This window comes from Hemitrygon akajei, chromosome 17 (assembly GCF_048418815.1).
Source record: "Hemitrygon akajei chromosome 17, sHemAka1.3, whole genome shotgun sequence".
Taxonomy (NCBI): Eukaryota; Metazoa; Chordata; class Chondrichthyes; order Myliobatiformes; family Dasyatidae; genus Hemitrygon; species Hemitrygon akajei.
The window spans coordinates 6,892,898-6,909,322 of NC_133140.1; the positions used below are offsets into that span (position 1 = coordinate 6,892,898).

At 39.5% G+C, this 16,425-nt stretch overlaps 1 protein-coding gene across 2 annotated transcripts in view; it reads left to right on the forward strand.

Moving 5' to 3' along the window:
- Positions 1–15,022, forward strand: part of csnk2a2b (casein kinase 2, alpha prime polypeptide b) — a 61,529-nt gene extending 46,507 nt beyond the window's left edge. The window contains exons 3-11 of one of the 2 annotated variants that reach the window (XM_073069625.1): positions 2,366–2,467; positions 4,377–4,427; positions 4,584–4,643; positions 5,455–5,538; positions 7,771–7,881; positions 9,801–9,902; positions 11,615–11,715; positions 12,094–12,242; positions 14,642–15,022. In XM_073069625.1, coding sequence (XP_072925726.1) covers positions 2,366–2,467; positions 4,377–4,427; positions 4,584–4,643; positions 5,455–5,538; positions 7,771–7,881; positions 9,801–9,902; positions 11,615–11,715; positions 12,094–12,242; positions 14,642–14,721 — 840 coding nt within the window. In that variant the 3' untranslated portion in view covers positions 14,722–15,022. The remainder of the gene's footprint in view (positions 1–2,365; positions 2,468–4,376; positions 4,428–4,583; positions 4,644–5,454; positions 5,539–7,770; positions 7,882–9,800; positions 9,903–11,614; positions 11,716–12,093; positions 12,243–14,641) is intronic. The other variant, XM_073069626.1, reaches the window with a different exon arrangement.
- Positions 15,023–16,425: the final 1,403 nt, after the last annotated feature.

Genomic DNA, 16,425 nt, shown 5'->3' on the forward strand with positions numbered 1-16,425 from the left:
ATGGACTCTCATCTGTGGCTTCCCCTGTAGCTAGGCCGTTCTTCCGTGGTGAGGTCGCCAATCCCAGGCAAGAGAAGGACGCACACGAACCCCACCACCGGCTGTCGCTCTCTAAACGCAGTCGCAGGAATTCTCGCAATCTTCTGGTGCGTCTGGCGCCCTGCCTCAGCAGCCCACCTTTTATCTGGACTGGCAGGGTTGTAGATGTCCATCAGGGTAGGGGGGCGAGGCAATCCTTCCCCCATCACCCATCTCACATTGCCCTGAGATTTTGCACGTAGGCCAATTCCTTATCCCACAAAGGGATGGGGTAAGAAGGGGAGGAGGGGCATTAACAGAAGTTTGAGAAATCAATGTTCATGACATCAGGTTGGAGGCTATCCAGACAGAATATAAGGTGTTGTTCCTCCAACCGGAGTGTGGCTTCATCTCGACAGTACAGGAGGCCATGGATAGACATAACGGAATAGGAATGGGGCGTGGAATTAAAATGTGTGGCCACTAGGAGATCTTGCTTTCTCTGGTGGACAGAGCGTAGGTGTTCAGTGAAACGGTCTCCCAGTCTGCGTCGGGTCCCACCAATATATGGAAGGCCACACCAGGAGCACCAGACGCAGTATATCACATCAGCCGACTCACAGGTGAAGTGTCGCCTCACCTGGACGGACTGCCTGGGACCCTGAATGGTGGTGAGAGAGGAAGTGTAAGGGCAGGTGTAGCACTTGTTCTGCTTGTACTTACACTTCCTCCCTCGCCACCATTCAGGGCCCCGGACAGTCCTTCCCAGCTTTTAGCTTCATCCCTTCCCCTCCTGTCTTCTCCTGTCATTTTGGATCTCCCTTCCCACTTTCAAATATCTTGCTATCTCTTTTTTCCATTAGTCCTTACAAAGGGTTTCAACCCGAAACGTCGACTGTACTTCCTATTGATACTACCTGGCCTGCTGCATTCCACCAGCATTTTGTGTGTGTTGCTTGAATTTCCAGCATCTACAGGTTTCCTCATGTTTGCATTCTCTAGTTACCATAACCATAACCATATAACAATCACAGCACAGAAACAGGCCATCTCGGCCCTCCTAGTCCGTGCCAAACTCTTAATCTCACCTAGTCCCACCTACCCGCACTCAGCCCATAACCCTCCACTCCTTTCCTGTCCATATACCTGTCCAATTTTACCTTAAATGACACAACTGAACTGGCCTCTACTACTTCTACAGGAAGCTCATTCCACACAGCTATCACTCTCTGAGTAAAGAAATACCCCCTCGTGTTTCCCTTAAACTTTTGCCCCCTAACTCTCAAATCATGTCCTCTCGTTTGAATCTCCCCTACTCTCAATGGAAACAGCCTATTCACGTCAACTCTATCTACCCCTCTCAAATTTTTAAATACCTTGATCAAATCCCCCCTCAACCTTCTACGCTCCAATGAATAGAGACCTAACTTGTTCAACCTTTCTCTGTAACTTAAGTGCTGAAACCCAGGTAACATCCTAGTAAATCGTCTCTGCACTCTCTCTAATTTATTGATATCTTTCCTATAATTCGGTGACCAGAACTGTACACAATATTCCAAATTTGGCCTTACCAATGCCTTGTACAATTTTAACATTACATCCCAACTTCTGTACTCAATGCTCTGATTTATAAAGGCCAGCGTTCCAAAAGCCTTCTTCACCACCCTATCTACATGAGACTCCACCTTCAGGGAACTATGCACTGTTATTCTTAGATCTCTCTGTTCCACTGCATTCCTCAATGCGCTACCATTTACCCTGTATGTTGAGCTGAGATTCTTTTTCTCTGCCTTTTACCCCCATCGTTTAATGGGTCTCTCTCTTTTATCAGTTCTAAAAGTTAATTCTGGATTATTGAATTCTCATCAATTTGCACCCTGTCCATAAGATCATATTTGTTTCTACTTGCGCTATTAATTCACTAGTCATGTTAGCAATATTGTGTGCATTCAGACAACTTTGTGCATTGTCAGTTTTTTTTGTCAATTCTTGCCTGACCAGTTAACATTATGCTCTTTCAACTAGATCATATCGAGCCTTATTTGAGAAGGACACCATGACAGATTTGTAAGTTACTCTGGGTCAAAAGAATTAATTCTGCCAGACCTGACAGTTGTATCACATAATAGGCGGCAAGGCTCCAGGTTGCTTTGCTGCTTCTTGAGCACACAATAGTGTTTGAAATTCAAAGTAATGACTGTGAATACGTTGATCTTAGTTATTTAAACTTTATTCAGTGACTCAGCAAAGTTACAGAATTTATCTCTGCAAGGATATCAATGCCCCAGTCTGTATGTTATTCTCTTTGCAACTGGTTTCTTATTTTTTAAAAATTATTATTTTACAGCCTGTGAAAAAGAAGAAGATAAAGCGTGAAATCAAGATACTGGAAAATCTCCGTGGGGGTCCCAACATCATCAAGCTGCTAGATGTGGTAAAAGACCCCGTGGTGAGTAACTGTGTTGACATATTCTCCAGATTAAAAGTAAATCTTGCCATTCAGCTTTATGAAAGTGCATGTTTGCCGAGGTTCACTTTGCTCAGATGATATTGCATTGCATGCTATTTTGTAGCATTGAGGCAATCCCATGGCAATGCTCAACCACAGCATTGTCACTCAGATCACTATCAAGTCAGAGCACTTTCATTTGGTGAGGTGTTGAACTGGAACCTCGATTCTTGTTTAGTTGAAATGGATATTAGGGATCTATTGGGGATAACCAAAGTTACATAGGATTTTTCATTTCCTCCCCTTTCCATTAACCTATCAGAATTGGTTTATCTTATCCCTGTTGCTGTGTGTAAAAGCTACCATTTTGGATCATATGAGAATATTGCATATGTTAATCAGAGTTAAGTGATTTAAGAAGATGTTCTAAAGCTTAAGGTCTAATTGGTTCCAGGATAACATTTTTAAACTTGTTCAGTGTCTCCAATTTTGTTTATTTGCCCTGACTTTACTATACAATGCTAATAGTGTCTGTCGGGTGTTCATGAAAATGTAGAGTTCAGCATGGCATGATTACTTAAAGTACAGGATATGTTGTTGCTTCTGTCAAAATCCACCATTCTTGCATCATAACTTTCTACTTTGAGTTTTAATTGACAGCTATCCCATTCACTAGCAAGAGACATTTAAGCAGAGAAGCAGGATGGTTCTGTAATGATCTGGCCCTTTTAAAGATGGCAGAACTCAAAATACTAGTATACATACAGTAAACTTTTGTTTTGTTTCTCTCTGCACCTTGTGTCACATTGGGTGGCCACCTTGCCATTTCTTTAACATTTGTCTGTTTTTGAAGCCAAGTTGCTAGCTCGATGCTCAGCCCAGCACAATGGAAAGCGTGCAAGGAACCAGCCAGATTTGAACCCAGGTCCACTCTCCTCAAAATCCATCGCAGATGCCACTACACCATCAGCTGGCTATACAATAAACTAAAACTGCAAATTAAATTTCACACCACTCTCTGTGAAGCGTTTATACATTCTCCCTTTGACTACATGGGTTTCCTCTGAGTGCTGTGGTCTTTTTCCTCCTGCATTTCAAAGACATGCTAGTGTTAGGTTAATTGGTCATGTGGTTTTAATAGGGCAGCATGGGTTATTTGTTACTGTGCTGTATCTCTAAATAAAATAAAATCCTGATGTTCTGTCAAATGTAGCCCCCCACTTCCTACACACATACGCATCTATATTCTGCCTTTTGCCAATTTATCCCTCAAAGTGAGGGGTAGAAAAGTTCAGTGACCTGGATTAAAGAATCTCTTCAGTCCACCTATTCAACAAGAACTGTTGATTGTTCAGTGGAATGTGGTTGAAACTGAGGGATGAACAATATTGTCTTTTTGGTTTTTCTTCTCCCTAGCCAGGTTTAATTACTATTTCTTCTAAACTTGTTATTATTCTGGAAAAAGATATGCATCATAATTTATGTACACAAGCATAATGCTCGAAAGATCATTCAGGTCAATTTTAGTCATGGCTGCGAGATGGTAAAGGAGCAACAGGAAGGAAGAGTTGTCTTCGGTTGTTCTTTGGTTTTAGCTGGTGGCTAGTCTGAGAACAGAATTACAGAATCCTGGGAGTTGATGAAGCATATCTGATTGAGAGTTCATTGCGCAATCCATTAAATGGAGAGGGCCGTTGGCTTAACAAGGGACTAACCCAAAGTGACATTCTGAAATGTATTTTTAACCGCTCCTTCACAGTATGTAATATTGACCACTATGACATTATAAACTTTATTGCCTGTAGCAGTTTCTGTTGACTATTTGTGGTAAATCATGAAGTTGATTCCTGGCACATTGTACCTTCAGCTATATGCTGTATCTTACACAGTGATCTTGTTCTTTCCACAGTCGAGGACTCCAGCTCTTGTTTTTGAGCACATTGATAACACTGATTTCAAGGTGAGCTTGTAGATTTGTGCATCAGAGCAGTTATTGCATTTATTGATGTTAGTTTGGTTTGCATTTGTGTACAGCTTTACTAACACATGCTGAATTTTCCTCCAATCTCACCCTACCACACTTCCTGTCATCCCTTTTTCCTCTCTCTTTGTCTAGCAACTGTATCAGATCTTGGTGGATTATGATATCCGGTTCTACATGTATGAGATTCTCAAGGTGAGTTACAAGCCATAAGATTTTTCCAGCTAATCAATTGAGTTGTGTTTATTGATTCTGTATTCTAGCTTCTTTCTGCTTTTGTTCCCTTTTAGGTCATCCCTGCTGTGTCAGTGCCCTCCCCACCACCACCATCATTCACAGATGATTCTTTGGCAGGAAATAATTCTATACAGAGACTGGCGTGGGCCCCAGGCTCCTCCCACACCAATGTTTGCATCACTTGGTGGGTGTCCAGCTAGTGATTGACATTCAAGTGGTGGCAAGCCCCTCACTTCTGGATAAAGCAATATGAGCTTCATCTGGTCTGGTTGAGAGCAAGCGCTTCTCTTCCCTTCCCTCTGCCAATGTAGGAAAGTGGTGCTTTCTTCCTGCTGTTGAAAGCATGCACTGATGAAACACAGGGCAAAATGGAAACGATATAAATGTTAATGATACATCGACTGTCTCTCATTTTAACACTAACATGTCCAACAACAAAACTGAAATTAGGTTCCTTCTGATAGGTTATATTTGATCATAGTGAAGTTCAGGGGAATTTATGTTGTGAATAGCATTTATTTGACAGGTCACAGCAATCCCAGATGTTGATTTTTTTTTTGCTTCCTGTAGTACTTCTAGGTAATTGTGATAATTGGAAGCCAGTTATTCCATTCTGAAGATTGGTTGCTCTGGAACAGCTGCTAACCAGCTTGAGACATGGAGCATGTTGTCCACATTACATTGTGGTAGCAGAATGGGAGGGAACAAAACACTGTTGAATAAAGGCATGAACTTGTACTACTCATTACTTATACTTTTGTTCTCATAGGCCTTGGACTACTGCCACAGTATGGGCATTATGCACAGGGACGTGAAGCCGCATAATGTGATGATCGACCATACCCAGAGAAAGGTATGAGAATGACTGCAGGTTAGGCTGCTTCAGCAGTTTTATGGGGGTTAGTGGGCAGACTGCAGTATAATAAAGGAAACCTGCAAGTACTACTTCTGAATGCTACCTTGTATGGTAAGTCATGACTAAATGTTTTGTGTTGATCAAATTGTATTTAATATGGTCCTTTGTAATGTGTTGTACTAAGCTGTTGTCAGAAAGTTTACACAAGGCTTAAGGTGAAACGTCTGTGAAAGTGAATCAAATTTTTTAAACTTGGGGCACAGAAATGTGCATACCTCATAGGTACATGCTTGTTCTGGTCTTGTATTTTATGATGGCATTTCAACTTGCGTTTACTCTTGGTTAATTTTTTGTATCAACAAATTGAAAGATCATTGTTGTTTCCAGTGATATTACTGAGGAAATTCCCTTTTGATGTTAATAACTTGAAAATGTGCTGTTTCCAGTGTTGGAGTTTTGAACTGATCCTGTGGGATCTTGTGGAAGTTGTACTACTGACTATTTAACACAACAAAATGGTGTCAAGAGGAATACTGTATGCCCTTTAGCTCATAATGTCTGTGCAGACCATGACACCAAATTAACTATCCCATCTACCTGTACATGATCCATTTCTTGCACACTAAGTGGCCTCAAACATCAATATCCTATCTGCTCCTCTCTTTCTCTCTCTACTTGCCGTCCTCCCACCCCTGGACAGGTTGTAGTTCTGCATTGCAGGCACTTGCTATTCTGTATTTAAATAAATCTCACCGTTCACTATTCCTTGAACTCCTCCCTTTCACTTTAAATTTATGCCCTTTAGAATTTAACATTTCCATTAATAGAACATAGAATAGTACAGGATATTACAGGCCCTTTGGCCCACAATGTTGTGTCGACCTTCAAACCCTACCTCCCATATAACCCCCCCACCTTAAATTCCTCCATATACTTGTCTAGTAGTCTCTTAAACTTCACTAGTGTATCTGCCTCCACCACTGACTCACGCAGTGCATTCCACGCACCAACCACTCTGAGTGAAAAACCTTCCTCTAATATCCCCCTTGAACTTCCCTCCCCTTACCTTAAAGCCACGTCCTCTTGTACTGAGCAGTGGTGCCCTGGGGAAGAGGTGCTGGCTGTCCACTCTGTCTATTCCTCTTAATATCTTGTACACCTCTATCATGTAATACCTCTCAAATTTTATAAACTTCTATTTGGTTATTCCTCAACCTCCATTCCAGAGAAAACAAACCAAGTTTATCCAATCTCTCATTATAATCAATAATTCTAATTCAGTCAACATTCTGGTGAGATTGAATTCCTTGCATCTGCCTTCTTGTCACCATTTGAAGGCCCCCAGAATTGTTGATCCTCAATTCTGCCCAAATTCTGTACTTGCATTTCTCCCTCTTCCTTCTAACAATACTGCGCCTTCCTCAATCAATACTTCACCTTTCAGTTCCCTTCAGATGCTTCAGACACAATAGAGAAAGATGTAAAATGGGTGTGTGAGTAGCATGGGGAGACTGTCACAGCAGCATTTAGAGAGGGTGTCCTGCAGAAGGTCATCCAGAGAAGCAATATGGGTTGAGCTTGGAAGTAAGAAAAGTGCAGTCATACTATATACTCTCAATAGTCAGTGGGAGGTAGGGGAGCAGGAATGTAAAGGTTTTTATGATTATAAATATAGCATAGTAGATTCTTCAAATTTTTCTTTGCGGTTGATATTTATAATATCCTTCCTATTTTTGGCTATGCTAAATCTATGAGATGGAATAGGTTTACATTCCTGTTGAAAAGTCAGTTAATAAGTCAATTCATTTCCAAAGAGGAATTGTGATAACAATATTGTGGCTCATTTTGTAAACAGCTTGGGCTGAGCTGAGTTCCATTGTGCACATTGTTGTGGAAACTTGTATGTGTTTGTCATCTTAAAGTATGCTGGCTCCATCTAGTGTTTGATTTTAAAGTGTTTTGTTTTTGATGAAGGGTCTCAGCCCCAAAACATTAACTGTTATTCATTTCCCTAGATGCTAAGTGACCTGCTGAGTTCCTCCAACATTTTGTGTGCATTGCTTTGAATTTCCAGCATCTGCAGAATTTTTCTTGTTTTTGTTTTGTTTCTGTCCATTTTTGTCTTTTCTTGAAGAATGCCAGCAGAAGGTGAATGGGCAAGCTATGGCAATTTGTGTAGCTCCAGCACGTCACCTGATACTTGACTGACTATCCCAATTTATTTTACAGCTTCGGTTAATTGACTGGGGACTGGCTGAGTTCTATCATCCTGAGCAAGAATACAATGTTAGAGTGGCCTCCAGATATTTCAAAGGTCCTGAGCTGCTAGTTGATTACCAGGTACAACCAGAAACAGTGAATCCTGGATTATACTGTATTAAGATTGTAATGTCCCGCTGGAGTGGAGGGCTGTAGGTCATTGTCTCTCTTGCTGCACTTTGGTTCCCATTTTCTCCTCTTGCCTCCCCATTCTGTGTCACTCTCATTCTTCATGAAAGTACCAAGGTTCCCTCCCCAGTCCCTTACTCCCTTCTATATCCAAACTATTTTGAAAGCAATCCCAATTACTCTTCTTTTGGCTTTCTTGCCACTGGCTTCTTTCCAACCTTAATTTCATAGACTGATCCTTTTTTATGCATTTCTTTAATGAAAACCACAAATTCCATTTAAAACAAATCTTGCATGTTTTAAAAAAAATTTTTGTTGTGTGGTAGAAGTCGAGTTATTACCTGACTAGAATTTTGAACATTGCCATCCTAAGGCAAATTGTCAAAGGGCCAATTAGTAACATGTTAATTGGAAAGCTTAACTTGAAACATTTGAGAGTGAATGAATAAAAAGGGGTGGACTTTATTATAATTGTCAATTTCTGTACTGTCCTATTGGTGAAATAAGGTAATTTAAGGAATAAAATGACGTAGGGGCTATTATAAATGCATTCTTTTAACTTGATTACAATATCAAGTCAAAGTAAATGGTCAAATGCACAGGTGCAGTGAAAAGTTTGCATGCCGCAGCGTTATGAATACATGGTGTCAGATGAACAGCATTCACAAAACATAAATTAAATACATTGTACACAATTTTAACAAGAAAAACATTGATTAAAGCAAAAAAGAACAGTCCAATATAGTCCTGCTAAAGGATCTTAGGCCAAAATGCTGTTTATTCATTTCCATAGATATTGCCTGACCTGCTGAGTTCCTCTGGCATTTTGTGTGTTTTGCTCTGGATTTTCTGCATCTGCAGAGAAGTCCAATATAGTGCAGGCTGATCAAAGTTGTCAGTGTTGCAGTACTGTAATGTTTAGGGTTGGGCTAATTGGTTCAATAACTGAATGGCTATTCTTGAACTGATAGTGTTGGACTTAAGGGTTCTGTACCAGCTGCAAGATGGTGGCCAGGTCTGAATGGTGGGTATTTTTGATAGGTGTGGCTGCCTTTAGGTAGCACCTTGTGTAGCTCTACTGATGGGAACCATGTATTGGGCCATGTCCGCTACTCTCTGCAACCTCTTGCATTCCTGTGCGTTCAGATTTCCATACTGAACTGTGATACAATCAGTCAGGCTATTTTCAATGTCTGTAAAAGTTTGAGAGTGTTCAGTAATCTGCCAAACCTAGGAAGTGAAGATGCTGGCCTGCCGCCTTTGTGATTGCATCTATTGATGGGACCAGGACAGGTCATCTGATATGTTAATACTCAGGGATCTAAAGCTGCTGGGGTAGAGTAATCCAGCATGGATACAGGTCCTTCAGCCTCCTCATTTTTGTTAACTAAGGTGCTGACTTGCACCTTTTGGCCCATGTCCATGTGTTTATCCATATGTACCTGCCTGTTCCATATCTGCACCAACCTGTGTCAGGATGTTGCCCCTTGGATCCCTTTTAAATCATTTCCAACTTGTCATAAGCTCGTGCTCTCTAGGTTTTTGTTCCTTTTCCATGGGGAAAAGAGACTGCATTTGTTCTATGTCCCTTGTGATTTAATACATCTGTTACTCTTAGGCAAATTGGTTTATTATCACATGTATAGAGGTGCAGTAAAAATTTTGTCTTGCATATTATTCATACAGATCAATTTATTGTATATGTAAATCTTTAGTTGAAACTTGTGGGTGAACCTTGCCATAATTGGTGTCGACCTCAGTCAAAAATCTCAGGGCAATGTAAACCCAAGTCATGCCAGATACTATGGTTTTGAATTCATTTTTTGTTTTGTCTAACCACTATCATCCTAATCTGCCTTTTATTTTTCCAGATGTATGATTATAGCCTTGACATGTGGAGTTTGGGGTGTATGTTGGCCAGTATGATATTTCGTAAGGAGCCATTCTTTCATGGACATGATAACTATGATCAGGTAGGGTTTTGATGCTGAAGGCAGAAAACACTAACATTTGACAAGTTGTGCAGCATCTGTGGAGAGAAAATTGTTACTATCTCATGTGAATGATTTTCATTAGGATCAGAAAAATTAGAAATGAAACATGTATAAATTTCCAGGAAATCTCAAGGGATGCAGCTAACAAGGGGAAAAAACAAACAGTTGAGACTGGAGGACAAATACTGTTGGTGTCGGCTAAGAGCATGGGGAAGGGGCTTAATAGTTCAACACTCCCTGCCAGAAAGTGACTGGCTGGAAATCGTCTCTCAGTTAAAACAGATGCCATGCTAAAGTTTGCTGTTTGCTTTGGATCTTAATGTAGATTACCCATTTCACTGAATCAAATTTCAGTCACATCGGGTAGCATCTGTCAAGTGTAGCTTATTGATTTTAATTCAATGTCACCATTATTACAGATGTATTTTTAACAATGTAACTGCTTAATTTTTCCTTAAACAGGATCGCATAAGGTTTCGCATTCTGTTAAGAATCAAACTCTGTTGCCCCAAACACCCAGGGTTTACTTTCCCATTATTCACAAGACTGCAGTTCAGTGAGAATTGTCAAAATCCTTTGCAAAATGAGTTTCTTCACTGTTAGACTTTTGACCTGATCTGTCCAAAGCACTTCAGCAGAGACCCACTATTGTGGAACCCTAACTTGTGTAATCTCAGCTGGCACTTGCCTTGAACATCCTCCATTGTTGCTTCAAACTTCAATTTGCCCTAGGTTTTGAAACATTTAATCTTGCTTTGTATTCCAATCAAAATCTTATGGTTTCAAAGAAATTCCTTGATTGTAAGACAATAGTTGGTGTGTACAACTTGGAAACAGTAATGGTCACCATGGTATCAAGTCAAACATTACAAGTAGTTTTAGTTCCTTCAAAACTAATATTAAACTAATGTGAAACTAGGTGTCACACTTGTCAATCTAACATGCTGATATTCAGAATATTTCTGCATTAAATAAATGGAGGTAACCCTGCTTAAAATATAGTAAACAAAGAATCAGGTTTAATATCACTGGCATATGTTGTGAAATTTGTTGTCTTTGTGGCAGCAGTACAATGCAATACATAATAGAAAAAAGTCATGAATTACAATAAGTGTATATATAAAATGGTTAAATTAAATAAATAGTGCAAAAATAGAAAAAAAGTAGTGAGGTGGAGTTCATGGTTTCAATGTCCGTTCAGAAATCGGACGGCAGAGGCGAAGAAGCTATTCCTGATTCATTTGTTGTGTATTTTCAGGTTTCTGTACCTCCCTCTTGACCTCTTGATGATAGCAATGAGAGCAAGGCATGAGCTGAGTAATTTGGGGGGGGGGGGGGGTAGTATGCCAGAAAATGGAACATTTTCTTAAAATGGGGAGAAAGCTGATCCTGATGTATCTTCCCTTGGAGGAGAATATATTCATTTGGTTGCTCTCCAAATGAAAGTGACTAAGGATAGGAAGTTTTCTTATTATATTGAGTACCAACTCTGGATGATGGCATTTGTATGCAAGTCGGATAACCCAGATCTTTAAGTTATTTTCAAAAGCATGCCTCATCAACAGTTATAAAAGTGAATGTAGGTGGCCATTGTCTCTTCAGTTTTTTCCATTAAAAATCAATGAATGGATCACATTATTCTGCTGTCATTGAGTGCATGTGAAGATACTTTTGACTTTTCTTCCTTCCAGCTTGTTCGCATTGCCAAGGTTTTAGGAACTGACGAATTGTTTGACTACCTCAAGAAATACCACATCGAACTGGACCCTCGGTTTAATGATACTCTTGGCCAGTGAGTTGAATAATTGAGTAAAATAAATCTGAGATTATTTCTTCAATGTTTTTGCAGGGATGAAAAAGAACTACAAAGTTAATTTCAGAAACTTGATTTACTTTTGGTTTAAGATGATGTAGGTATTGGGCAAGAGACTGGAACCAGAAATGGATTCTGCAATCCAGATGGGGAAAAAGAATAAGTGGATGCATCTGATGTGTGATATGATTCTCAATGAGAATATGCTTTTAAAAGGAAAGTAAATGGGTTTATTTTGAGGCTACTTATATTTTACGAACTACATGTTAAATGCTCATTATTTGACATTTTCTTAGCTGTATCCAGATCACATTCATCTGGCATGTTCACTTTTAAAGAGCATTTGCTCTTCCTTAGGCATTCTCGAAAGCGCTGGGAGCAGTTTATTCACAGTGAGAATCGGCACCTGGTTAGTCCAGAGGCCTTGGATTTGTTGGATAAACTACTTCGTTATGATCATCAGCAGAGACTCACAGCTAAAGAAGCAATGGAGCATCCATACTTCTGTAAGTATGAGAATAACCAGCACTACAGAAATTCTCGAAGCTGGGTGCTGCCACTTTATCCAAAATTTCTGTAGCTCAGTCTGCCATGGAGTATTTGCTGGAAGTAGTACCGTAGATTCCGGACTACAGAGCGCACCTGATTAAAAGCCGCTGGCTCTAATTTTAGAAATAAAATCAATTTTTTACTTGTACAGGCCACACCGGATTTTAGGCCGCACCGGATTTTCGGCCGCAGGTGTCCCACGTTGTAATATGAGATATTTACACAGAAAGATATTACACGTGAGGATTTTTTAACTTTTAATTAAATCCATATGGTAACATAAACAAATACATATTGCAAATGCTTTTTTTCGAACCGTGCCTGTAATGCGGCTACTTTTAAATATACGTTGCGTATACTTCTTTACTGAACAACATTCCAATATCTCCTAACGACTGGTAAAAAATATATATACTGCAGCCTACCAGGAAAAGTTATTGATCGCCTTTAACTTAAAAGCAGCATTTTCGCTCCGCCGCTCGCCCCCCTCCTTCCCGTTTATCGCAAACTGGTATCCCACAAGACGCGGCGAAACCGGGTGTGACGTCATAGCATCCCGCGATGTAGTACAGAAAACAAATATAGTTAAAACAGTTCTAACTTTAACTAACAAATGAATTACTAAGCGAAAATATTATAAACTAAATAACTGCCATAAAGGCAGCACAATGCTTTTCTTCGAGTGTTTTCCATGTTGATGAGGGTGAGTACAAATGACTGATTTACAATAATTTAATTGTGAAAGTGCGCTTGATTTATCGTACAATTTCATTGGACCTCTGAACTACTCATCAATTTTATTGGTCTACTGTTACGAGGCAAAATGTTTTTGGCGGCATGAAAAAAAACCATGTATTAGCCGCACCGTATTAAAGGCCGCAGAGTTCAAAGCTGTTCAAAATGTGGGAAAAAAGTAGCGGCTTAAAATCCGGAATCTACGGTATGTCTATATATTGTAATCTAGTAGTGTTACAACTTCACACAACTTAATAAATTTGGGAGGGGGCACATTAGCATGCTTTCTGTACTCCACCCTCATCTCTTGCTGAATAGAGTTTTGATTTCTGGTGTTGTGGTAAAAGGTTATTATCAACGATGAGTGTTCCTCTCCCTCACTTCTCATATCTACGTAGCCAGATAATTAAAATTTATACCGTATCCTATCTGAGAAGTGCCAGAATAGAAATTGGAAATGCTATCAAAGATGTAGAACTGAGGTGTAAAGTTGCCTCTTTCCAGCATTCTGGCAGCAGATTATTTGGCACCTCATGCCTATGCTTCCATTCATTCACATCTTTTATCTTGGTACCACGTGCCTGCACTGACCTTTGTGTCCCCTGATTCCTTTAATTTAACAAAATATATAAATTGCTATCTTGGATGTACTTGGTAATTAAATCTTCATACTTGAACAAATATTCACCACCTTTTGAAAATTTATTTTTGTCCCAGTCCTCCATGGCTAACCCATTAGTGACTGTGATCCATGGTTCTGGACAACAGAGCCAGTGCAATATCATCTATTGATCTAGGTACTTGTATGATTGAGAAGAGTATCATCACATTCTTCCAAGTTCAAGTGGATTGTAAACACAGTCTAGTTGATCTGTCTGGACAAACCTCTCCTCTCTAGAATGTGTCAGGTGAACCTTTTCTGCAGTCCCTCTGTAGCAATTTATCCTTCCTTAGAGTCCAGATTCATGCGCAATATTTCCAGCTGTCAACTCACCAGGCCCTATTTTGTCATATTTAAAGATAGTTCTGAATCACAAGCTGTCATTTCCATTGCATTTACAAGAAACAAAACCAACTTCTAATGAATACCTTGCAGCTCTTGAACAATATCCCAACAAAAAGCTTGCCTGCGAAGTTGGAGAAGGAGGTTAACATTTTCTAGATCTTTAGTGATTTTGCATCTGATAGCACAACTACAAATGCAGTCAAAAGGTTTTCAGAGAAAAGACTACAATCAGAGTACCATTGATGCGAGCGTTTTGGAACTGAGTAGTTAGAGACTGGGTGCAAACATCATTTTCTGTGAGGATTATAAAATTGAGGCAGTTTAGCCAACAAGCATAGGGTGATGGGTAAACAGATTTGGTGTACATTTTTAGGATATGCAGCAGTGTTTTGAATGTCGTGTTTATAAAGGTAAAATTGTTAAGTTTGGAGGAAACAGATGCACCATCTTGCTATCTCTTTTAATAAAATGCAAGGTTTTAGATTACTGTAATTCAACAACAGAAATTTGGTGCATATGCACAGACTCTGAGTCTGCTGAATTTTGGGATGCAATGGTCAGTTTGGTACTTGTTAGCCTCAAGTTATTTGACCTTTTTTTTGCACTCCACTGCAGATCCAATTCTGAAGGAACATTCGGATGGTGCTCGGAATAACAACTCGCATATGCCTGGTGTTTCTGCAGCTGTGCGGTGAATCGTGGTGGCATAGTTCATTTTGCAAGATGGAGTTTTGGATTTACGGGGAGACATTGGACAAACAAGGAGCTAACACAGTCTGGAAATGTGAACTTGTGACTGCAGCAACACAGGTGACCATGGCTTACCCTAAACCCAGTGGCAGCACTGTACTACACCCATTTATTTTAGATTTCCATTTATGTTTGGAGAGAATTACAACTTACTAGATTTTGGTTCTAAATTTACAATGTTTTTGTATATTTATATATTATTTTTTGTATTGTAATAAAATACCTAGAATGTGTTCCATTATCAAATTTTCTTGTTGTCCTTTTTCCTGTCTGTCCATAAAATCAATTTGCCAAATGCATTTAATATTTCTAAAGATAGGTAGAATAAGTTTCTACTGCTCACAACAGTTCATCAGTTGGGGACACTTGGTGACTTGGGTTTGAAACAAAAAGAAAATTATTTTCAAGAGATCCTCTCTCAAATGTCGGATCTCTTGCAAATTTGAGTTTCGGTGTTTTTGGGAAGTAAACTGGTCAACAAACATCCTGGAGTGCCACTTGGCTGTTATGCGAAGGTCGAGGTTCTCCTTTCACTCACACCATCAGTCTTGGCCAGTTGTCCCTCATTGTATGCAGGTAATTGAGGCAGACCTGAATGAAAGTAAAAGAGAATGCTATCGAGGGGGATGTTTGGTGCCGTCATAAATCCTGTACTGACTGCAGCATGTGAATAAATGTACCTCTGTCATAGTTTTGGTTGATTGGAATGGAACCATTAGCTACAGGGGGTGTATCTTACTGCCAGTCTGTGAACAGGAATAATGCTAACTGGTGGTTTTTATTCAGTGTTTCCCTGTTGGCTTCAGAAATGTCAGTTTACCAAAGTGCACGTGAGAAAATAAAGGGTTGTGCAGGTACAAAGGTCACAAAAAATAAATAAATAGCTTAAGGTTCTGCCCCATAAGATTTTGTTGAGACAATCTGTTAAATGCTGTACAAAAAAAATGTAAGCAGTTGTTGAATGGGTGAGTGGTCAATTTAGTGCAGCAAAGGAGCTTAAGGTGGAAGGAGGAGAGACTAGTCACAAAAACACTTTTTCGGTATATGGGTATATTCTGTAGATGGGAATAATGTAACTTGAAAATATACAGATGCAATGCATATACTTACTGTATAGAGAAAATGTATGTGAAGTCCAAAAGAGCATGAGAGTGTTTGCAAAATGTACATTTAATTATAGTAGCATGGTAAACTGTTAAAACTTTCTAAAACCAAATGCAAAGCACTGTGTAAGCTTGTGTACAGTCCAATCAATCAAGTTACACTGTACATATTTAAAACTGGTAGACAATTTTAATATTTACAAGGGAAATTGGGAAGGTTTCTGCTAAGCAAAATTCTTTTGCATGTTGAATTAATTTTTTTTAACTGCATGGTGGTGTGACTTCTCCAAATTTTGTTTAACAGATTATTTAACAACAGTCCCAGTTGGAATAGATTTACTGCTTTAGAGGCTGCAGAAAATCACTCAACAATAATGGAACTTGACTGCTGGCGCAAACCTTGTGTTGTCATTCTGAAGTATCTTTGGGTTTTGTCCAAATTGTCTGAGCAAATAATTATTTTCCCTGAGCCCATTTGCTACAAGGTAGTGCATGGAGTAGAGCAAAAGTGCACTTCATTTTAAGTATGTACCAGTTGACTGAGTT